This window comes from Fusarium proliferatum (genome assembly GCF_900067095.1).
Source record: "Fusarium proliferatum ET1 genome assembly, contig: FPRO_scaffold001, whole genome shotgun sequence".
Lineage (NCBI taxonomy): Eukaryota > Fungi > Ascomycota > Sordariomycetes > Hypocreales > Nectriaceae > Fusarium > Fusarium proliferatum.
The window spans coordinates 1,625,812-1,648,185 of NW_022194790.1; the positions used below are offsets into that span (position 1 = coordinate 1,625,812).

Consider the following 22,374-nt stretch of genomic DNA (forward strand, 5'->3'; position numbering starts at 1 on the left):
TAGAACACGGCACCAAAGTTCTGATTGTGTCCAAGTGTCGACTGGCTTGAGGAATGCCTCTCTAGGAGCAAATACTGAAGCTGAAGGATTCATAGAAATAACAAATCATCCTCATGTGACTTTATCATTTTAGAGAATTCAAGCTCATAATGTATGAACAATGCCTGCATCGATCGCGAAGGGACCCGGTGAGGAATATGGAAGACGGTGATAATGACAAATGATGAGAGCCGAATGGGCCAGGTGTATCCATGGCCCCGTACTGTGTAGCGCCCGTTGCCTTAGATTATAGCAAGTTGCATGGCATCCATGAGGTCCGTCTGTGAAGAGCTGGAATCTTGTGGTGTCCAATGTAGGTTACTAATTCAAGTCCCTTAAGATGGCTTGGTAGGCGAGGGTTGGGGATGCGTGAGCGAGGTCTAAACAGTCGCTATTGGATGTCCTGGATGTCAAGACCATGTGTAAGGCAGAGGCAACATGATGGGTGCCCTGTATACTCTGTACCAGGATCCATTGTCAGCACCACTTCCTCGTGGCTGGCTGAAGTGGTTATCTATCAAACCAGGAACTGGTATAACTGAACGTGAGTCTTATGATTGTCTAGAATGATCCAGTGCCAGGTAAGGCCCTGTTGGTTTTTTGTGCACTGGCCAATGGGCAACAAAGCGCCAACACAGAACGCGGGATTGGATCCTGGGGAGATGTGCAATTAGAGTGCGTGGAAACCAAGAAGCCCCCAAGGCCAGTCAGTCTTGGGAAAATTTGGTTCGAGGTCCTTTATATAGAAGCAGAGAGTTGCTGACTGTCTCAGTCAAGGACAAAGACCCTTTGTTTGCGTTCCAGGAACCGTTTCGTGCCGCGCCGATGCCGATACCGTGCCGCATTCTTTTTGGGCCTGTTATATTGTTAGGGATGGTTGCTATTACCGTTGATCTTCAGCACACAATTTAAGTCAGTCCTCAGAACAACGCCGAGAAATGAGTGAGTTATTAGTTGACTTGCCCGAGTCCTGCATAACGCAGCGCTTTGAACCCAGTTTCCTTAACTGGAAATAGCCTGCCCAACTAAGTCTCCCGTACCGTACCTTAGACCATCCCCATCCGCTCCTAAAACGTTCCCTGTTCCGAGCCTGTGGCTCGGTTCCAGCTCTCTCCCCTCTTTGTGCCAGATTCGACATTTCGCGCAGTCGAACTTGACGGTGTCAAGATTGATGATACTCTCTGTCCATTCCTGGGCACGCGTTCCTTAGGAGTTTTCCCCTCGTGGCTCTCTCCCGTTCCGAGTCAGAGGCGTCTGCATCCGCCTACATACTGTACGCACACGCATCCACTCTCCAGCCCACGACGCCGGGTCCGCTTCAGCGCGTCGTAGCGCATCCTCTCCTCACCTCTCCTGACATCTGTTCGAGGCTCTTCTCTTCAGATTTGCTCAAAGATATATCCAATCCAGGTTGGGCCTCAACCAGCAGTATTCAATTGCAGTACGTGGCTGCACAGTATTAGGTAGTTCTCCCGCTTGCAGCCGGAATGCCGTGCATTATCCCGTTGTGTAAACGCTCTTGGCTTCCGCTCTATGGCTTAAGGTTGGTCGAATTGGACTAACACGATGGGTTTCGAATAGGTTTCGAGTACTCCGAGTTAGGTGTCTCAACTCTGTGTCTTGGTGCCTCTATTGGGTATTGCCTCAGAACAGGTGGTGGCCTGGCGTGTACCTCGAGACAAGAGCTGATAGGACTCCAATCTTTGTCGTTCTGAACGTTCAGTGCTTATACTAATTCAAGATACCCGTTCAATTTGTCTCACCTGGTGGCTGTCACTCAAAGGACGCAGTGCTTGTTTCCGCGGTATCTGCGCATCCATCCATCCATCCCTCTCACTAGGTCGCCAAACTGCCACCAATTGGACATCGAACCAATTTATTCCGTTGGTTTCCCAAGCACGGTACTGTACAACACAGTACAGTGCAAGTCTTGTCAGTCCCTAAGGTACGGTAAATTCTTCTCCCTCCCTTGTTTGCTAGCATTTCGCCCTTCATTTTAGTGCCTTCTTGTCTCTCGTTACTCAGACCTCGAGTGTTTTCATCCCTTCTCCATTCTCTCCCTCATACAGCCTACTACGGGTTTGAACCCCTGCTGTAGCTACCTACCCTACCTTAGTCAAGCAAGCTCCACGAGTTCTTCCATCCCCGCAAGGATTTGGTCCCTCCATCTGCCATTTGCGCCTGCTGGCACAGAGTCTATCCCGTCCATGTTTATCTCTACCACTCAGCCTAGTCGCTGAAGTTGCGACAATGCAAACCAATCATGTTGACTCACAGAATGCTCACCCAACTTCAGGCATTGCCGCTTCAGGCCCGGCTTCCATAGACCCCGACATCGAGAGCGACTCCGATCCTTCAGCCCCGGCCAACGGCCATCGAGATTCTGTCGGTTCAATTATTGACGACCCCTTCTTCCAGACCTACGACCCGGCCGTTCAAGCTGCTGCAGTTTCCGAGGACGAGGACCAATCTGATGGCAGTTCGGTCTACCAATCGCTAGAAGACGAGGACCACGAGCATCTTTTTCACGACACAAAGGGGCACAACTTCGGCAAAGCGGCCAAGCAAGCCAAGCGCAAAAGCGGCGGCGGAAAGAAAGTGAAGCCCGACAGCGATGATAACGAACCAAGCCAATACTGGCCGCCTCCACGACGAGAATCTTTGACCGCTACACCCTCTTCGTACTGGGTATGTAACCATGTTCCATCACATGCGGCCCCACCCTAGCTATCGCGGGGCAGCGTTGCTCAACAAACGGTCATCCGGGGTTTGGATGGTAGAGGCAGTTTTGCGACAGATGGCTGACCACAGCTTGACGCTATACAGTCCCAAGCACCACCGACTATGGAAAGTTTCAACATTGCCGTCATCGGTTCTACCGGCGTTGGCAAATCTTCCTTTGTCCAGCGGGTCTTAGGCCTGTCTCGCCCACCCATCTCGAATGCTTCCAGCGTCCGCATGCTGGTCGACAACAACTCTCACGCCGTAACTCTACTCGAGCTGGACCTGGAGTATTTCGAATTGAACCCTACGCAGCCCATCCAGTGGCCAAAACAGATCAATGGGCATATCGTCCCCCGCGTCGATGCTGCTCTTATATTATATGATGTCACCAATCATGAATCCGTGCGTGAACTACCTCAGACTTTGGGTATGAAATCCATCTGTTTGAACGGCTGAGGCTATACTAAATGTACAATTCTAGCGGCTCTCACGAACTCTGGTTTACCCGCTAGTCTGGTGGCTTGCAAATGTGAAACCCCTGAAGCTGAATGGCAGGTCAATGCCGAAGCCATTGCGAATCATCAACTCTTTAAATCTTGTGTTTCAACCTACAAAATCTCCTCAAATGACGTTGATGTTGCCAAAACGTGCCTCCACACCATCTTGAGGGCCGCAATAGCCCATAGAAGAGGTGAGTGAACGAGGAAGATATTACCGACAGACTCTTGCTAACTATGGTGTAGAAGAAAATGGTGAAACGTTCTCGCGCAGGCGAGCGCAGTCTGCTGCCAATTTGGAAGCTCCCGACGTAGGCACCGGGCGCCCCATTAGCCAACATAGCAAACATAGCCGAGCAAGCTCCGATTTCTCTTTACTCAAGGGTTTCTCCAATCCACCAATCCACGAAAACTACCGGGCGCAATCGTCTCGCAGCCCCAGGCAGGGTCATACAGCCAGCTCGAATCCCGAGGCAGGAGAACTGGGCCAAGCGCAAACACTCAATAACATGTTGAGGACTCCTGGCATTCGACTCGACAGACCCAGTACCGATTCGTTCTTGGATGTGGATGAGTCTGATGCAGAATCCTACCGATACTCAGATGATATCCCGATACTTCAAAGAAATGACGATAACACGCTGGATAAGCAAGCGAAGATGGCAGGCGTAACATTCGATGAGCTAGTTGATCGGCTTCTTGCTCCTCGCTTAACAAGAATCGACAACAACTTCTCTGATGTTTTTCTCTGTCTTTATCGCAAGTTTGCAGCTCCTGGTGAGCTATTTACTGCCATTTTAACCCGACTGGATAAAGTGAGAGACGATAAGACAGCGCATTACCTTTCCAAGACAGCCACACAGCTCCGAATTATTGAGGTGGTCGCCAAATGGGTATCACTTTACCCCGGCGACTTCGCCCGTCCTCAAACTAGACGAAACCTGGAGGAGTTTATCAGGCATCTGAGTACAGAGCCGATTTTCTCAATCGCAGCGCAACATATGCGACGACACCTCCAATTCAATGTCGTGGAAGACGACGATACAGGTTGGGCAAACTCGGACGAGACTAGCGATAAGCTCGCAAGTGAGATCTTGTCAAAGGACATGAACGAGCTGTCGTCGGGTGTGAGTGTGTTGACTGTGGAGTCGGACTTGGACGTAAGACCATCTGGAAGCTCAGAGGTCTCTCTTGCGGACAGAAGCAGCAGTGTCTCGAGCCAGGTGCATTTCCATACATTTGAGGACTACGAAAGAGCCGCGAGCAACCTGGAACCTACGGACAACTTACCTATGAACAAATTCCGTTACCATATATTCATGGACATCCCCGACGATGATGTTGCGGACGAGCTGACGAGAATTGATTGGATCATGTTTTCCTCAATTCGAATACGCGATTTCGTTCGACATGTCAGCCTATCTGCGTCCCAAAAGGAGCGTTGCAAGAGTTTACGGAATGTGAATCGAATGATCAACCATTTCAATCATGTTGCCAAATGGGTTGCCAACATGATTCTGTTGCGGGACAAAGCCAAGCATCGAGCGCTAATATTAGAGAAGTTCATGAATATTTCACTGAAGCTGCGGCAACTCAACAACTACAATGGGTTGGCGGCCATACTAGCAGGTGTGAACGGAACGGCCATTCATCGATTAAATCAGACGAGAACACTAGTACCAGCAGAAGTCCAAAAGCGGTTTGCGCGGTTGGGCATATTGATGGGAACCCAGAAGAGTCATTTCGCCTACCGTCTAGCCTGGGAAAATTCTTCCCTCCCCCGGATTCCTTTCATTCCCCTTCATCGAAGAGATTTGGTGTCAGCAGAGGAGGGAAGCAGAACATTCGTTGGTACGGATGGAGATCGCATCAATTGGAAGAAGTTTGAGGTTCTGGGAGAGGTCCTGTTACCAATCATGAAGAGCCAGAGCACATCATACCCAAATCTAACCAAGCACGACACTGCAAGAGAACTGATTCTGGGTTGTCGCATGCCAACGGATGAAGAGGTAAGAATTCAGTTGCATCATCCCTCAAGGACACAAACTAACGGCGTCATGCAGGATATTTATCAGCGAAGTGTGCAAGTCGAAAGTGGCTCAGGGAATTTCGCTGAGCCGCCTAAGAAGAAGTTCCCATGGTTTGCAAAGTAATCTATCAATTGCTTGGACGGAGTTTACGGAGCACGCATGCGCACTATACTTATGGATGCAAATATTGGGAGCATTTTATAGACTTTGTGCGCCTATTGGCTTGGACTGAACATAGCCAGATAATGATGTACACACCTAGGATTTATGTGGTTGACTTACCTTAGTAGTAGGGGGCTCATATTTTGGACATCCACCCTAATGATTAGCGACTTGGCTACGATATCTATCAATATCTCTCAACTGCCTGCCTATAACATTTTGGATGATTACCGCGTATTGAAATGTACCTACCTTGAGTACCTGCCCTGGTAGATAATGGACGTTATCAGATCGCTCCTTCTTTCCACTGTCCCGTCGTCGGGTGCTTCTCGCATTCCATTGGGTAGGTGGGTAATTTCTTGGGATGGACAACCAGCTCCTTCCTTGACCACAAAAGCAATCCTCGGGATCATTTTCCAATAAGAACACCGCGGAATCGCCTCCCCTCCCATTGCCTACCTAGTCAAGCATGGAATAACAATGTCGTGCGCGTTGCGGCTCCCGACTATTCGTGTGATCGCAAACCAGGCAAATGTTGAACTATCAGCTTCAGCATCGATCAATATTGATACCCCTGGTGGCGCATGGCATATTGCAACGATCAAGGATCTCTCCTCGGCAGTGGAAGATTCTCATCTTTGGATTGCTCGGTCCGGTGCTTGTTGCCTTGAGGTTTCTATTACAATAAATGGACATCCGATCCTTGAGACTTTCCGTCTCAATGCCATCGCCGAGGCAGTCAGCGGTTGCGAGGTATGTTGGCTATGCCTTGGAACTTCCAGAGTTAGTTGTAACTGAGTTGATCAGGTTTGGGGTCGCCTGGGCGTTCATCTAGAACCCAACCGTTCGTGTCCAGTTCAGCAACCTGGACTTCTATCTTTCTCACTCCAGCACCCAGATCTCTCTTCGGCTCTCGTTGCCCCAGTTTCAGCCTGTACCACAGCATTTCGAAGGCTAACGTTGTCTATCGATGTGGGTAACTTGTCTCAAGAAGAAGAACGGCCTCGAAAATGTTTAAGAACGAGCAAGCGGCGGAAGAAGAGGGTTAAGTCGAAGGAAAGGGTCGAAGGCTTTATCGAGAGCAATTTGCTAAACACTCTGGAGCTGACCGACCAACAAGCTATTGACAGCTTCATGCTTAGTCTCAACTCCCTAGGCGAAGAAGGGAGCGTGAATGCATCGCAGAGTCTCCCCAGGGAGGATACTATTCAGGATATCAAAGTATTGGAAGACCTGCAGTCATCGTCCCTAGTCGAAATTCTCTTTGAGCAATTGATGCTGGCACCAGAGAGGTCGTACAGGGGCTACCAAGTCTGGGGCTGCGGACTCAGTTACTGCCTCACCAAGCTTGCGCCGGGAGTATTTCATATGCCTTACCTCAAGGTATGGGTCTCGCCAATTATTTATTCCAGTCGCTGATAAAAGAAGTAGAGCATATCGGACCGCGCCGAACTACTACCCATCATTGCCACATCCTTAGCAAGTATGCAGCATGCCGAGTCGCCGGTGCTCAGACAGCAAGTGGCCGATCTAGCATCGGGCTACGAGGCTTATTCTCACCCACATAGCGCAAAAAAAGGCTCTGTGGACATACTGGAGAGAAAGGCATGGGAGGTACTTCTTCTAAATGTCAATATGCCTCCAGTGACAAATAGGAGAACGCCAAAAAGAATCATGTTCCCGACTCGAAACTCTCGCATATCGGACCAAGGGTTCGTTGCGCCAAAACCAGGCGAATGCGTGCATCCAAAAAGTCAAAGAAGTACAATGATGGATGTAAGCTGGGACATCATGGATGGTTACCTCGACATTGCGAAGGATGAGGAGCATCACGAAGCAATAACTGACTTGAGTCTCGAAGTTGTCAAAACGGATCAAGATCTATGGAGTGATGCTACAAGTAGCCCAACCTTCATAGGTTGGCCAGAGCCATGGCCTGGTGAAACTGGTCGGTGTGGAACTGGTTTTGACACAATGGGGTTTATGGATGAGATGCAACTTGAGCAAGCTTGGATGAGGCAGGATATTGACCTCACAACAAGACGGGAGACAATAGTCGACCCAGCAAACTTCCCAAGTCTGGACCACTGGCTGATCTGCGATAATCAATGTAACTTAGACTAACATGTGATGATGAAAGCGTGTCACTCGGAAACTGAAAAGAGGTTTGACCAGAATGGCGGGGTTTGGTGATGCTCTAAGCAAGATTGATATATTATAGATAGCGTATGGGAGAGGCAAGCGTAGCATAGCGCTTGAGCCTGTTCTATAGAAATGGCGAGGCAGATGTAATGTTGAATGTTAAGTCGATAAGATCGCAAACGAGTGCCCCATGGGCCAGGATATAAAGATTGACGTTGATCATTGCTGAAGGAATAGATGGTGCTTATTTGCTTGGCTTTGCCGTCTTGCCCGCTTTCTTCTTATCCTTCTTGTCCTGTTTTGCTTTGCGCTGCTCGGGCTTCATAGTTGCATAGTGAATGTACCAGAGAAGGACGATTTGCAGAATGACAGCCACAAGGACCACCAAGAGGATGGTGAAAATAATGGGTTGGTCGTTGAGGACAGCAACAGCTTCGTCTGTAGCGCCGATAGAGGAGAACCAGTCAAACTGACCCATCGTGAAGACTAGGTATGTTTGGTTGTGAGGATGAAGTTGTCGTTGTCGTAGTATTAGGAAGAGTATAGTATTTTTGATAAAAGAATGCCGGATTTTTATTTTATTTTATTTTTTTCGATTTCAATTAAGCCGTACAGTGCGCCAGTCACGTACAGAGTAGGAATGGAAGATAATATGTTCTGTGAATGGAATAGAATAAAGACGTACAGAGACCGAGATAGCTATGGGAAGAGGAAAAGAGTCAAAGTGACAGACGGGACGCGAAGCAAATGTGGTAAATGGTCCACCGTGAGTGGTGACAACGGTGGAAGACCCCTAACAGTCGCTTGGCTTCCAGGGGTGTTACTGAGACGTTTCACCTTGTAACAAAAGTCGACTGATGTGAAGGTGGCTTATGATTGGCTATGGCTGACAATACAATTGTGAGAGTACGATGAAGCAAGCGGCTAGTACCTGAACTTGTAACAAAAGTCGACTGATGTGAAGGTGGCTTATGATTGGCTATGGCTGACAATACAATTGTGAGAGTACGATGAAGCAAGCGGCTAGTACCTGAATAGAAGAAGAAACCGTTCAATCACACTCATCGGGCTTCATAATGGCGTCACTGATGTAGATCTAGTGAGGAGTTCCGTATTCAGGCGGTTGATTCCATTCGGTGGGTTCAAGGAACGTCCCGACAATGGATGAGGTTGAATTAGACAAGCATGTTCTGGAGCACGTGATTATAAACGGAGAATGAAAGTTCCAGGGTCGGCTCTAGGTGACTTTCCATGGTAAAGGTGTTGCAAGTCCTGATTTTGATTGGCTTTTGCTGTTCATGAACCGCTAACCGCATGGGGATTATGTCAATTGAGAACCATCCATTTCTTGGGTCCCCAAAAAATCTCTAGCTCGTGTGAGAGAGATACGACAGAGAGCGAGAGAGAGAGCGAGAGAGAGCGACGCTAATTAATCCGACCTCCTCCTCCTCCTCTTCCTTTTCCATTGCCGCTGGCCCTCGTCGAATTAATACTCCTCAACCTCGTGCCGACCATGAGCGTCGCACGTCCGGCGCGCAACCTCCTTGGCAGGTGCATCGCCTCATCTCGAACCGCTTCAGTCAACGTCCCTCTCGTACCATGTAGTCAATTCCACAGCACACCACCCAGGTCGAAGCGAAAGTCTCGGTTTCGAAATGTCACGGCCCAGGAGCTAGGTCTGATCAAGGAGTCGGGTGAATTCACGGCGGGTATGGACAAGTACAAGCAGGACAAGTTTGCCGACCTGTCCAAGCAGGATCTCGAGAACCTCAAGGCCTCTTACACACCAGAGCAACTTGAGGCTATTGAGCTGGGCGAGAAAGCCGTCAGCCCTGAAGACATGATCATTCAGGGTCGGTTACGTGACGATCCCTACAAGCCAACGTACATCGAGGATTATACCGTGCTGGACCCCCGCTACGATATCAAGCCGGAGATCGAAGGCACCCCGAGAGAGGTGCAATGGCCTGACAAGAGCGAATGGATCGACAATTACGGCCAAAAAATGATGAAGATCACGGACAAGAAGACGAGTGACCAACTTACCCGAGCCATGGTCCGAGCATTGCGACGTGTGAAGGAGAGCCAGGGAGAGGACTTGATAGATCTCACTGAGGATGAGCTCAAGGACATTGAGAAGGACCCTGAGCTGATCAAACGCTACATCATCGCCGAGGACGGCCCCGAGCCCACTGCAAACGATAAGGGTCCCGAGTTCATGACTCGTTCCCAGGCTGAGAAGTTGGATGAGGCTGTTGACGAGGCATGGGAGGCCGAGCTCGACAAGATTGTTGGTTTTAGCAGTCAGGGTGAGGTCGAACCCTCGAACCTTGAGCTCATTCAGGATGGCCCCGCGGGTGTTGATCGGACCTACTCGGCTGAGGCACCTGATCTCGGTAAGGTCCCTGGTGTCAAAGGCTTGTACAAGCACGCCGTTGACCCCGAGGATCAGGGCCAGGATGACTCGGGCAAGTACCAGGAGATCAAGCGCCTGACAGGCATGAGTCTCAAGGACATTCGCTCGCTGCTGACCAAAGGTCTTGTGACTCGTTGGGTCTCCAATCAAACTCGTTTGGGCAAGGTCCGCAGTACCTCTGTGGTTGCCATCGCTGGTAACGGCAATGGCCGTCTAGGACTTGGAATGGCAAAGTCTACTGAGGCCGGTGTGGCTGAGGAGACAGCTCAGATGTTGGCCATCCGCAACATGAAACCCGTCCGACGATATGAGAACCGTACTATCTATGGTAATGTGTCTGCTAAGATTTCAGGCACTGTAGTCGAGCTGATGGCCCGTCCTCCCGGTATGTATACACTCACCACCGGCAACCACGCGATCATGCTAGCTAACCTCCTCCCTCCCAGGATTTGGACTTCGCTGCCCTCACCGTATTTTCGAGATGTGCCGCGCCGCCGGTATCCATGACATCGCTGCTCGCATGCCCCGATCCAAGAACCCCATGAACTCTGTCAAGGCGGCGTACCAAGCGTTGACCAACCAGCCCGACCCCGAGCAGATAGCCATCGGCCGGGGCAAGAAGCTGGTGGACGTGCGCAAGGTCTACTATGGAGGAGCTGTATATTAAACCCACTCCCACGCAAACCAACTGTATCACCAAATGAAAAAAACGTGTATCTGTAGCCTGTAATAGAGAAATGTTTGTTTGATGCCCTCGGTATGGTAAAAAAAATGGCATAGTTGATGTATCTATCATGGCTTGGTATCAAATGTCTGTCGTATTGCCATGTGAAAGAAGGTATCGTTTCGCGCATCATATTTGGTTGGGTATCAATCCTTGCCTCTTCCACCACAAAGCTGCCCTTTCGTTCTTCTTTGATTCATTTAAACTCATTGCGCTGTCGATCCATCACCCCAGTCAATCTCCTGCTGCAAGACTATGCTGTAAACACTGGCTTTGAGAAGAGTAAAGGCTAGACTCGTCTTGCGCTCGAGCTCACGAAGACCGTCAAGAATTTCTGTACTAGGGTTCGAAGCAAGATGTTCGAGGACAGTGGCGAGCTAGGAATAATATCAGTCAGTCTGTGCCTGTCTGTCAGATCCCAGCATAATGAGGCAGACGCACTTTGTTCATGTTATCGGCCAAGCGTTCGTACTCGTCCAAAACCTCTTGCTCGAGTGGTGTGAGTTCAGGAGGATCAAGGAGCCCCCCTGCTTGGGTTTGATCCATGGTGACTATTGCAATTGATTGATTGACGGTATGGGAAGACAAGTCGTGGATTATGTTGGTTATTGAATCTTGGTCCACAAATTATAGGTATGTTTACGTGCTAAGTTAGGCGCGGTTCTGGAGGGGCTCGTTCGATTCAGTTGCTGATAAGATAAGATAATTCATCAGTCGTCAAATGTGGGCCTCGGTTTGCTTCAGCTCACCTTTGTAGCCCTACAAGGACAGTCTCAGTAAAGTTATTGATTCGTACATTCTTTTGTTACTAAAAAGTTGTCAAGAAAACATTATCCTCGTCAAAGCCGACCTAAGCAGATTGCGAATACTAAGGAAAAAGGGGGAAGGTCTCCAATCCGATCAAAACCCATGCCAATCCTGAACGCTCGCTCGTCATACAATCAGTCATTAATGTCCTTGCCAAATAAACATCACCCGCCAAACTCAAGTCTCCCTTGTCTCGTTTCCATCTCGAAATAAACATGAATGGTATGGTGTGCCAGCTAAATCAAGCTCGTCGTCATTGCTCCTCCGCGTTAATTCCCATAGACCACTACTTCGTTGCCCTGCACTGATCCTGCATCAGTCCCAACATTGCTCTCTGTCCACTCGCTTTCGGTATAACTGTACTCACTACCCTCGTCACCATCCGTATACATATCTGTGCTGTTCGTGACTACGGTGCCTCGACTGCTTCTTCTCAAGGTTTCGTTGTCGCTGTCGCCACCCTCACCACCATCCGCTTCCTCATCATTGGGTGTCGATTCAATGATTATTGTCTCTTCTGTAGGGGTTTCTGTAACCTCTGGTGCTGTTGCTGACTTGACGTCTGCCTCATCAACCTCCTCGACGGTCTCATTGAGAGTATTCTCTTTGTCATTGTCAGCGAGGCCTTTGTCGAGATTACCACCCCAGCTTCGTTTGCGGTATGTTTTACCGCCGCCCAAAGGGGTTCGTACGCTCTGGCTGCGCTTGACACCTCCAGAAGCTACGTTGTTGTTGATCTGGCTGAGCGAAACGATTCTGCGACCTGCTCCGTTCTGTACTGGAGCAGCCAAATTGCGTTTAGCATTCAGTGCCATGCCAACCATAGACTTCCGGCCATGTGCACCTGCTTCCGGAGACTCCTCTTCGTTGGCAGGCTTTCTAACACGTTTGCGGCTCATAGCATCGCCACCGTTCCTATTGGCCTTTGCCATGAGAAGGACTCGTGAATGATCCATAACGCCCTCGAGGATCCGGCGCTCCAGGTTTTCAGCACGAGATTCCATGTCGTAGAGTTCCTCTTTACGCATGTGAAGGGCCGTCTCGAGGGAAGAGACATCACCAGTCAAACGTGTCTTCTGGCGTATCAGGCTCTCCTGTTCTGTTCTCAGCGTCATAACACTCTGTCGAAGCCTCTCCTCCTCGTCTCGGAGACTTGCAACTGCTGCCTCAACGTGATCCTTCTCCGCGAGCTTACGTTCCACAGATGCCATGGTCTCTTGGAGAGTCTTGGTATGGTCTTCGTGAGCCTGCTCAATTCGCTGCTTCTGCACTGAGAGGAACTCGGAAATATCAGCAGCTGTCTGGACTACCGAGGCATGAACCTTATCCAGCGTATCAAGGCGACTGAAGGCTTGATCGGCAACGGCGCTGTGGTCGACCAATTTGTCAAGCTTCTCTTGCACGACAGCGTCGTCATATCGGCCATCCAGAACCAGATCGAGCTTCTCGCGGACCAAAGTATCATCGTACTTGGAGTCCATGATCAGATCAAGCTTCTCGCGGACGGGCGTATCGTCGTACTTTTGCTCAACAAGCATGCCGAGGATTTCCTTGATTGGTGCATCGTCATATTTTTCTTCGATGATCTTGTCAAGCTTAGACCGCACTTCGGCGTCGTCATACTTAGATTCGATGATTTTCTCCAGCTTTTCCCGAATCTCCGAATCATCATACTTAGACTCGATGATGGTAGCTAGCTTCTGGTGCACTTGAGAATCATCGTACTTCTCATCGATGATCTTGTCTAGTTTCTCGCGAACCTCTGTGTCGTTGTACTTTTCTTCGATGATTTTGTCGAGACGTTCCTTGACTTCCGAATCATTGTAAATCTGTTCGATGAGCTTATCCAACTTCTCATGAACATGTGTGTTATGAAACTTGTCATCAGTGAGAAGTGTCAGGAGGGTCATGAGCTCTTCAGGAGACTTGTGCTCGACAATCTTGTCCTGGATTTCGGTCGTCGAAGACTTTGAGTGTTCATAGTGTTCACCGACAAGTAGAAGAAGATCCTTGACAGACTCGAGAATCTTGGGATGAGACTCGCTGACCTCTCCTTTCAGGCTCTCGACAGCCGTCAAAGCCTCGGTGATTTGGTCGCGGGTTTGCTGATGCTCGGCCTTGTCCTCGGTGTGAGTCTCTTCACTGCGGGCAACGAGCTCCTCCACCTTGGTGAAGACAGTCTTAGAAGCCTCCTCCATCTTCTCCAGAGAATCAGTGACAGTAGAGCCCAGAGTATCAATGAGAAGCTTGAGCTCGTCTGTGACAGATTTAGAGCTTACAACGGCTGCCTCCATAGCCTCGTCCCGGGCTTCGCTGACCTTGCTTCTATCATCAAGGGTAGTCTGAAGAGTCTCATATTTGGCAATGAGCTCACCAATCTTCTCGTCGATCTTGGTGCTTAGCGTCTCGGTTGCCTCTTGAAGTTTCTCGTTAGACTCGACCTTGACGCCAGACACAACAGCCTTCGAGTCCTCAAATTCAGTCTTGATGGTATCAAGCATGTCTTTGAGGTCCTGGTGGACGTTCTCGTTCTTGTTGATCTTCTCGCCGACGGTCTCCAGGAGCTTACTAATGCTCTCGACACCAGTTGCGCCCTCTTCAAGCTTGACGTTGATGGTTCCTTGTAGTTCCTCAAGGAAGGTTTTGACCTCGGTAACGCGCTCGCCAACGGAGGTGCTCTCCTCATCACGGACTGCGATTGCCTTGGTCTGAGCGTCAACTGTGGTCTCCAGCTTGTCCTGAAAGTCTTTGACAATAGATTCTAAGCCGGTAAGATCTTCTTTCTTGACAAGAAGAGCCTCCAGGCTGGCAATGTCCTCCTTGCGCGCGAGGAGAGCGAGGTCGGTGCTGGTAAAAGATTCAAGAGCTGTCTTGACTTCAAGAGCCAAGGCTTCAACGGCCTCGACATCAGCCTTGGTGACCTTGTCGGGATTTTCACTCTCTTTGGTAGCGTGTTCCTTCATCTCATCAAGTCTAGTTGAGACTTGACCAAGAAGAGCTTCCAAGGCCGTGACCTCCTCTTTGCGGGAGACCGTCTCCAATTGAGTGGTAAGGGAGCCCATAGTCTCCCGAGTCTCAAGAAGCAAGGCCTCCACATTGTCGATGTGGTCCTTTCGAACAGCTTGCTCACCATCAATCAGATCGTCCAGTTGACCTTTGGTGTTGCGCAGGATAGTCTCGATGGCTTGCATGTCCTCCTTTGATGCAGGCTCATCGCCATCTCCCACAATTGCACGAGCGGTCACTTCTTCTCCATCCTCCTTCTTCTTCTTTACAGAAGCCGATCTTGTGAGTGTCTCCCGGGAGGCGATCTCGTCAACGCTGTCCTGAACTGTGCGAAGTAAATCCTCCATACGAGACAGATCATCTTTCTGAACACCCTCGTTCTCAGACTTGACAGAGTCGATCTTGATAGCAAGTCCAGCGATCAACACCTCGAGGTTCTTGATGTCATCCGGTTTGATCTTTTCGGACGGCCCGTCATCTTCTGTCTTCTCAGTTGACACTGCAGCAAGGGCCCGCTCACTGTTGCTATCCCGCAAGGCCTCAATGTCGGAACGAACAGACTCAAGGCCGGTTTTGAGAGCATCAAGAATCTTCTCGTCGATGGCTGATTCTGCAGGTGCAATGGCTCGTTCATTGTTGCTTTCTCGAAGAGTTTCGATATCTGAACGGAGAGACTCTAATCCTGTCCTGAGAGCATCCAGAACCTCATCGTTTGGCTTGGTATCTGGAACTGGGGCTAAAGCTTTCTGGTTACTTTCTTGGAGTCCTTCGATGTCGGTTCGTAGAGAATCGAGGCCATTCTTAAGGGCCTCAATGACTTCGTCATTGGTGGTATTATCGACTGGGGCGGCTGCTTCCTTTTGGGCAGTAGCGATTGCTACTATTTCGGCGTGAAGAGAGTCAAGACCATTTTTCAAGGTGACGATAACTTCATCGTTTGAGGTGTTCTCTATGGGAGCATCAGGCTTCTCCTGGGCTGCAAGAGCTGCGATCTCGGCATGGAGGGAATCAAGACCATTCTTGAGAGTAACTATGACTTCATCGTTTGAGGTGTCCTCTCCGAGTGCAGTACGATCACTATTGTCACGAGATAATTCAATATCGGCTTTCAGTGACTCAAGTCCGTTCTTTAGAGCTTCGATGAACTCTGTGCTCGATGAGTTGTCGACCGGTGCGATAGCCTTTTCGCTACTCTCACGAACGGCTTCAATATCAACGCGGAGAGAGTCAAGCCCTTTCTTGAGAGCCTCAATCACCTCGTCGTTGGTGGTGTTGTCGACAGGTGCAGCGGGCTTTTCAGAGGTGCTTAGACGAATAGCTTCGATGTCAACACGGAGAGCATCGAGGCCATTCTTCAAGGCCTCGAGAACCTCATCGTTCTCCTTGGGCTCAACCACAGCGACCGCCTTCTCTGTCTGACTATCTCGAAGTGCTTCAATATCAGCTCGTACACCACTGAGTCCTGACTTCAGTGCTTCAAGGACTTCGTCGTTGGCAGGAGGTGTAGACTCCAGCGTGGCAACGGCGCGGTCATTACTACTGTCGCGAATAGATTCAATATCAGCTCTGACGGAGTCGAGTCCAGTCTTGAGTGCTTCAAGAATCTCGTCATTGGCGGTCAAGTCGGTAGGCTTGTTCGTGACACGGTCCATACCTGCCCGAAGGTCGTTGAGGCCGTCATTAAGTGCGTCAAGGATTTCACTTGTCTCGGCGCGTGGTCGCAAAACCTCTTGCCGCAAATTGTTGAAGCCGGTGTTCAAAGCTTCCAGAACCTCTGTGTTGTTGGTCTGAGGTGGCAACGCAGGCACCATAGATGAGTTGACAATTTCGCGGAGACCCTCGAGCTCAGTCTGAAGCTGCTCACGAGATTCTTGGTTGGTAGTTGAGACAATACCTGCCATCTCATCCTTGAAATCTTCCAGAGACTTCAAAAGGTCATCCATAAACTCTTCCTGACCAGCAGCGCCAGTGGCACGATCAACATAGCTCTCCATAGCTTGTCGAAGGTTCTCAAACCCGTCCTTGGTCATATCCCGTACCTGCTCAGTCTCACGTCCATTGGCCGCGACAGTCTCTTTAGTCTCTTCAGACAACGTCTTGAACTCATGTCGCAGAAATTCCATGATCTCCCGAAGACGATCAGCAACATCATCATTGCTGGCTGAAGCGGGTACCAGAGCCCGGCTGGAGTGGACATCGAGGTCCTGGAGGCCTTCCCTAACGGCGTGTACAACGTCCTCGTGAGTGATGTCGTTTCCAGCACCTGGAGCAACAGGGAATTCAAACTCCTCAAGACAGTCACGAACTGCGTCAATGATTTCCTCCCTCGAAAGAGTGGCGGGCTGATCAACCTGAGGAGGAACAAAGTGCTTCAGACCATCTACAACAGCAGTGAAAACCTCGTCCCGAGTCACAGCGGGAGGCTGGTCATCGCGGGGCGCATACTCCTGAAGGCCTTGCTTCAGACAAGCCAAGACTTCGTCCCTCTCAAGTCCGAGCTGTTGCACTTCGATCTCAGGCTTATAGTTCTCCCAGGCGTCTCTGACAGCTTCGATTACATCTTCTCGGCTCAAGTCGGGTAAGTTACTCTTGGTTGCCTCGTTGTCTTGGATGGCCGCTCTCATGGCATTGTATATCTCTTGGTAGTCGACAGCGCTTTTCTGAGTGTTGACCGAAGCAGCTGACTGGCGTCGATGCTCGCGGAGAACATGATTCAGCTGATCCTTCATTTGCTCAAGCCCCTCGTCGATAACGCGAGCGACTTCATCTTTGCTCGGAGTATCATGATCTTCAACACCTCTTCGAGAAGCTTGCTGCTCGAGACGTCGGCCAATCTCTCGGCCCATGCCCAGGACCTCGCCTCGTAGTTCGCGGACAAGAGCCTTGACTTCGGCAGTAAGACCTCCGCCTTGAGAGACACTGTCTTTGACGGAGCGAATGATGCTTATGAGGTCGTCATTCAAAATTTCAGCACCACGAGCTGATGGCTCCGAATTTCGACGAGCCTCATTCCTCATAATGTGCTCAACGCGCTGGGAAACGGCGCTCCTTGCTTGGCCCGGCATGGTATCGCTGCGGCTATTTTCTGACTCAAAGCTGAGGTTACGAGACCGGCTCGCATGAGGACTGGCGAGAGAGTTTCCGAGGATGATGGCCTGCTCGGACTGAGCCTTTACCTGTTCAATGACTTCGTCCAGCTTCTGGGATGTGGCCATGCCAGACAGTTTATTGGAAACTTCCTGTAAACGGCCGAGCAGAGACTCCTGCCCTTCCTTGGTGCCCATTTCCCGAATGATTCGCTCCAGAAGAATGACGGAGGGTGGCGCCTCAGAGCCAGTAAGAGAGGGTGTGCTGATGGACCCTCGCTCAATTGAGTCGCCAAAGCTCTTGGGAGAGGGAATTCTAGGGAGATGAAAACCCCTGGTGCTTGGTGGAGAGAGATTGTGTGGCTTGTTGTCTAGGTAATATCCTCCAAAGGGATCGCGAGCTGGAGGAAGCCTATTGTGACCATCGTTGCCATTGCCGTGACTTCCCAAAAGCTCTCTGAGGCTTTTGCGGATATCTTCATCTCTCGAATTTGTAGCCTCCTTGAGGCTAAGGAGATCCGTAGCATTGTCCCTGCTTCGACGGCTCAATTGAGACATCTCCTTCTGAAGTCCTGTCGCAATGCTGGTCAGGCTGAGAATTTGATCAGACAACGCTTCTAGGTTCTGGGGACCTTTTGACAAGGTTAATGAGCCATTTGTGATATCCGTAAGAGGGTTCTCCGGTTCTTTGACAGGTGTGGATGAGGTCATGTGTTGAAGAGCAAGCATAGTGGACGATTGCGGTGGTGTGTTTTCGCCGAGGATGCTTTGAGGAGGAGGCCGTCGAACTGCAGGACGCAGAATCGGCGTCAAGCTGGGTCCTGGTACTGGTGTCGTGCTCGACACTACTGAGTCCTTTTCGCTTGGTCGATTATCAACATCCCGCGACCGAGAGGGCGTCTCTGGGCGTTGTTGACGCTCTGGTGATCGCGATGGTGAGCTATGGCCGCTAGCACCCTCGATCATCATGCTGATATCACGGACTGAAGACTGCAGTCGGCGATGTCCTTTTGTCGGGGATTCTATTCTCTTGGTAGGAACCATGGTGCTCTCTCTCGCTCGCTCATTAAGTGCAGCGTGAGCAGATGCGATAGCGCTCGAAGTTCCCACCCGTGAAGTTAATGGCGACCCCGGATTGAGAGGCAGCGGAGGGGGGCAGCGTTCGGGGTCAGAGCTGTCCCACCTGTTCCCTGTTAGTCGGCGCAAGAGACGCATGAGGGCATATACAAGAAAACTTACATTGGAACAAGTGCTCGAAGATTGGGATCTGAAGAAGCCGACTGTTGATGTCTCAGCTGAAAGTCCCCGTCGTAAAAGCTGTCTCGCTCCGAAGAAGACATGTCTGTCCTGGTTCCTTGGAAACAAGTAATGGTATGTGAGAAGTGTATCGGTCTCAATGGCAAGAATGCGGACGGCGCCGCAGCCACGCTATTTACAAGAGTATAAACAAAGTCGGTGGGGATTGAGGAATGCGGTGTAAGTATCTGAATATATTCGTTGCAACTAACAAGCAGGGAAGCAGGTAGTTTAACAAACAATTCAAGAGGGTATCAGATACAAGAGGATGACGGAATTGGAGGGAATGAAGTTAGAGCATCAAAGTTGGTTGCATTGTTTAATTCAGATGGCGCTGGGAGAAGCTATAACTCAATCTTTGGCTGTCCGTTGCGGTAACCGCAACCTGGTTTATTTTTTGTTTCGGGCCCGATTGGTTGCCGAGCAACCTCCCGCACTGACAATCAACTCAACGTTAGGCTGTCGTTGTGCCGCACCCCTGGTTGACATTGACAAATCACGAGCTCACAACAGAGCAGATCACACCACGAATTGAGGGCCTTGGACCGCCCTGTAAAGAGGGGCCTATGAAATACATCATTGTGGAATTCAACAGGGATCATGACCTTGCTCGCGGCTGTATCGAGCAAATCTAAACAAAGCAGCTGCGCCTACCGCTCTGAGGCCCTGGTAGATAGGTGACGTTGAGGGTGAGCAAGCCCAACACCATCAATCACATCAGGCCTTTCAATGAGGTATGCAAAGAAATTTTCAGATCTTACAAGACGGTGGCCAAACGAAATCATTCAATATTACCTCAAGCTCAGGCTGGCCTACCTAGATGGTTTTGTCACCGAGGATCAAGCTCGGCCTTACACTTTCTTGTCCCCCATAGGACCTCACTCGAACAGATGGCATGTATCAAATCAAATCGCTTTATTTATACAGAGTTGAGTGCCTCTCGACTGCTTCACTAACAGATTACCTGGCTTCCAAGCGAAGCCGATCCTCTCATATCAGCGCAGTGGCGTATCTATCGTAGCAAACCTAATAACCTGATCCGTCTAAACTCCCATGTAAGCCTTCTTCGTCATCGACGTCCAGATAGTACCTATCTAGATTCGTATATCTATCTTTAACATGAATTCAAATATTCCATAATCTCACATCTACTTCTTGAATGCAATGTCGAAGGCAGGAATCAAAGTCTGGGCAAGCCAGAAAGAGAAGACCAACTTGGGACCAGTCATGAGCAGCTGCAGGGCGATATGAGTTAGCGTCTAGATGTTCAAGAGTGGAGACGGGAGTTGATCGGGAGCTGGCGGGCCGCAGAAAGACGGCTATCACTTTCTATGCTGGTGAACGTACCTTGGGGACAAGTCCCTTGAAGAAAGCTCCAGGACCCTCGTTCTTGGCCATATTGGAGAGAATTCGGAAGCCACTCTCAGGGTTGTCGAAGTTTCGGTTCTGAATACGGGTCTTGATAACGTCAAGGGGAGCAGAGACAACGAGAGAAGCGGAAGCGCCAGCAATAGAAGCAATAAAGTTCTGGAACCAGCTGGCCTTGTTGTAATCCTCAAGATGGAAAATATACTCCTTGGCAAAAGCAGATCCACCAAACAGCTACGCCAAGTTAGTCTTCCGAACCATTTCAAGGAGCAGGAGTCACACATACAGCGAAAGATCCAGGGGCATTACGGGCAGCAGTCCAGCCCCAGCCACGGTACAAGCCGAAACCCTCGTCGGCGACGATCTTGAGGACGCCGCGGCCACGGAAAGCCTCGGGGTTTGTCTGACGCTTGATCTTGAGGACGTCAAGAGGTAGGAGAACAATCTCACCAATACCGATCAGACTGTGGGCGCATTAGTTCAAGCTTCTTGGGAAACAGAGGTCTTCATGTCCTACCTTCCAGCAGTAGAGTGCATGATGGCTTTTCCGGTTTTCTTGCCGAAGGCGTTCTCAAAGTCTGCTCCATAGTGCTTGGAGAGGTAATCACGGGCAACAGGCTGGCCACCATACTTGTAGACACGCTGGAGGACCTTGTAACCGGCGGCGTATCCCAGCCCGGGAAAGAGAGAAACGAATTTTCGTCCGAAGGGAGCGGCGGCCTTGTCTTTGAAGATGACCTTGTTCAACTCGCTGGCGCTGGATATCTACAAGACCAAATTGTCAATATCTTATCCAATGGCATGCATCAAGAGACGTGGGTTGCTTACACGAGTCTGGTTGCTCATCAACCGCTTCGCAATGGTGTCGACCTTGTGGAGGGGTTAGTGAACAGCTCCAAGATTTGTCGCAACTGGTTGTGCTCAAAAGAGGTGGGGTTCCGTACAGGATGGAAGACAGCCAGCTCAGCAATACCAGCGGAACCTGTCAAGATGTTGTCAGCTCGAACTAGAGATATCGATTGCAGGAAACCGTGAAGCAATAGCATAGTCGCCTGTTTCAATTGGAGTGAAACGTACCGGAGCCGAGGACACGAGCCAGGCCGGACTCCTTCTCGCGACCAGCAGCGACGGGGGGAGACATCTTGAGGAGATAGAGTAATATAAACCAGATCAAGACACTGCTTTGATACTAGTTCCCAGGAGTTTTCACGAAGTTTGAAAAACAGAATCGTGAGCTTGTCGCAAGAGCAAGAGTTCGGGTATAAGACTCAAGAGCTGGCTGCTTGGGAAATTTTTCCTGTCGCCCAATGCACTTATCTCTTTTTAGTTCCTCTGGGAATCCCTGGCCCCTGCTAAATCCCTGGCGTATTTGCGGTTGTATGTACCGACGTCGGAGAATCGTGGAGCTTTTAGCTATCCGTCTACGGGTTCCATTGGATTTTTTTCTCTGGTGTGATGTTGAGAGAGGCTCCACTCTTCAATCTCGACCCCTCAATAGCGGCCAAGCACGAGCCACGGTTTAAACAAGCCACTAACAAGTACCTAACCACGGTACCCTATAGCCGCGATTTGCTCTATAACCGTCTTGATCTGATGAAGCAGAAACACTTGGCGAGGCTCAAACTCATTGCGGAAGAAACGCCATGATAGCCGGATACTATGATTCCCGGGGGCCGAGAGCTCCATATTCGAGCTTCAAATCCCTAGTTCGAAGTAAAAAAGGAAACTGCCGAGGCAAAGTGATCAAGAACTTGAATTACGAGCCTTCGTACCTTAGAAGACCAAGAATGAAGTTTCCCTACGAGCAAAATACACAGTACTAGGTAGACAGGCCAGTCTACATGTTAGCGATATCTGTCTGGCCATATGTGCACACATGCTTGCTGATGGCCATCACACCCACAACACCAAGTCCCTCCCTTCACCAACAACAAATGAAATGATCAAGAAGAAACGAAGCAAACGCGAAGAACAGGTAATAAAAAAAAGGAGCAATATAATGCGGTATTTTCGCGAGTTGCTGTTTAAAAGATGGATGCAGAGATGAGGTGAGGCCAACCCCCTACCCAACGTCAGT

The 22,374-nt window shown here is 50.0% G+C and overlaps 7 protein-coding genes across 7 annotated transcripts; 3 read left to right on the forward strand and 4 right to left on the reverse strand.

Annotated features, from left to right (window-relative positions):
• Window positions 1-2,289: 2,289 nt before the first annotated feature.
• On the forward strand, window positions 2,290-5,413 carry FPRO_01548 (uncharacterized protein; the record flags this gene model as incomplete). The annotated part of the gene is made up of 5 exons (XM_031230250.1): window positions 2,290-2,727; window positions 2,866-3,190; window positions 3,245-3,454; window positions 3,507-5,269; window positions 5,324-5,413. The coding sequence occupies 5 exons, from the start codon at window positions 2,290-2,292 to the stop codon at window positions 5,411-5,413; spliced, it is 2,826 nt and encodes a 941-aa protein (XP_031074925.1).
• A 519-nt stretch (window positions 5,414-5,932) lies between these two features.
• On the forward strand, window positions 5,933-7,576 carry FPRO_01547 (uncharacterized protein; the record flags this gene model as incomplete). Its single annotated transcript, XM_031230262.1, has 3 exons — window positions 5,933-6,205; window positions 6,260-6,835; window positions 6,884-7,576. 3 exons carry the CDS (start codon window positions 5,933-5,935, stop codon window positions 7,574-7,576), a joined length of 1,542 nt encoding a protein of 513 aa, XP_031074926.1.
• Window positions 7,577-7,838: 262 nt separating this feature from the next.
• Window positions 7,839-8,072, reverse strand: FPRO_01546 (uncharacterized protein; the record flags this gene model as incomplete). Its single annotated transcript, XM_031230273.1, has 1 exon — window positions 7,839-8,072. The coding sequence occupies one exon, from the start codon at window positions 8,070-8,072 to the stop codon at window positions 7,839-7,841; it is 234 nt and encodes a 77-aa protein (XP_031074927.1).
• A 1,035-nt stretch (window positions 8,073-9,107) lies between these two features.
• Window positions 9,108-10,677, forward strand: FPRO_01545 (uncharacterized protein; the record flags this gene model as incomplete). The annotated part of the gene is made up of 2 exons (XM_031230284.1): window positions 9,108-10,395; window positions 10,457-10,677. 2 exons carry the CDS (start codon window positions 9,108-9,110, stop codon window positions 10,675-10,677), a joined length of 1,509 nt encoding a protein of 502 aa, XP_031074928.1.
• A 263-nt stretch (window positions 10,678-10,940) lies between these two features.
• Window positions 10,941-11,280, reverse strand: FPRO_01544 (uncharacterized protein; the record flags this gene model as incomplete). The annotated part of the gene is made up of 2 exons (XM_031230295.1): window positions 10,941-11,111; window positions 11,176-11,280. 2 exons carry the CDS (start codon window positions 11,278-11,280, stop codon window positions 10,941-10,943), a joined length of 276 nt encoding a protein of 91 aa, XP_031074929.1.
• A 530-nt stretch (window positions 11,281-11,810) lies between these two features.
• On the reverse strand, window positions 11,811-18,973 carry FPRO_01543 (uncharacterized protein; the record flags this gene model as incomplete). Its single annotated transcript, XM_031230306.1, has 2 exons — window positions 11,811-18,816; window positions 18,873-18,973. The coding sequence occupies 2 exons, from the start codon at window positions 18,971-18,973 to the stop codon at window positions 11,811-11,813; spliced, it is 7,107 nt and encodes a 2,368-aa protein (XP_031074930.1).
• A 1,104-nt stretch (window positions 18,974-20,077) lies between these two features.
• Window positions 20,078-21,438, reverse strand: FPRO_01542 (putative YHM1 (mitochondrial carrier); the record flags this gene model as incomplete). The annotated part of the gene is made up of 7 exons (XM_031230317.1): window positions 20,078-20,164; window positions 20,277-20,531; window positions 20,584-20,761; window positions 20,815-21,062; window positions 21,126-21,167; window positions 21,242-21,279; window positions 21,375-21,438. The coding sequence occupies 7 exons, from the start codon at window positions 21,436-21,438 to the stop codon at window positions 20,078-20,080; spliced, it is 912 nt and encodes a 303-aa protein (XP_031074931.1).
• Between the last annotated feature and the right edge of the window lie 936 nt (window positions 21,439-22,374).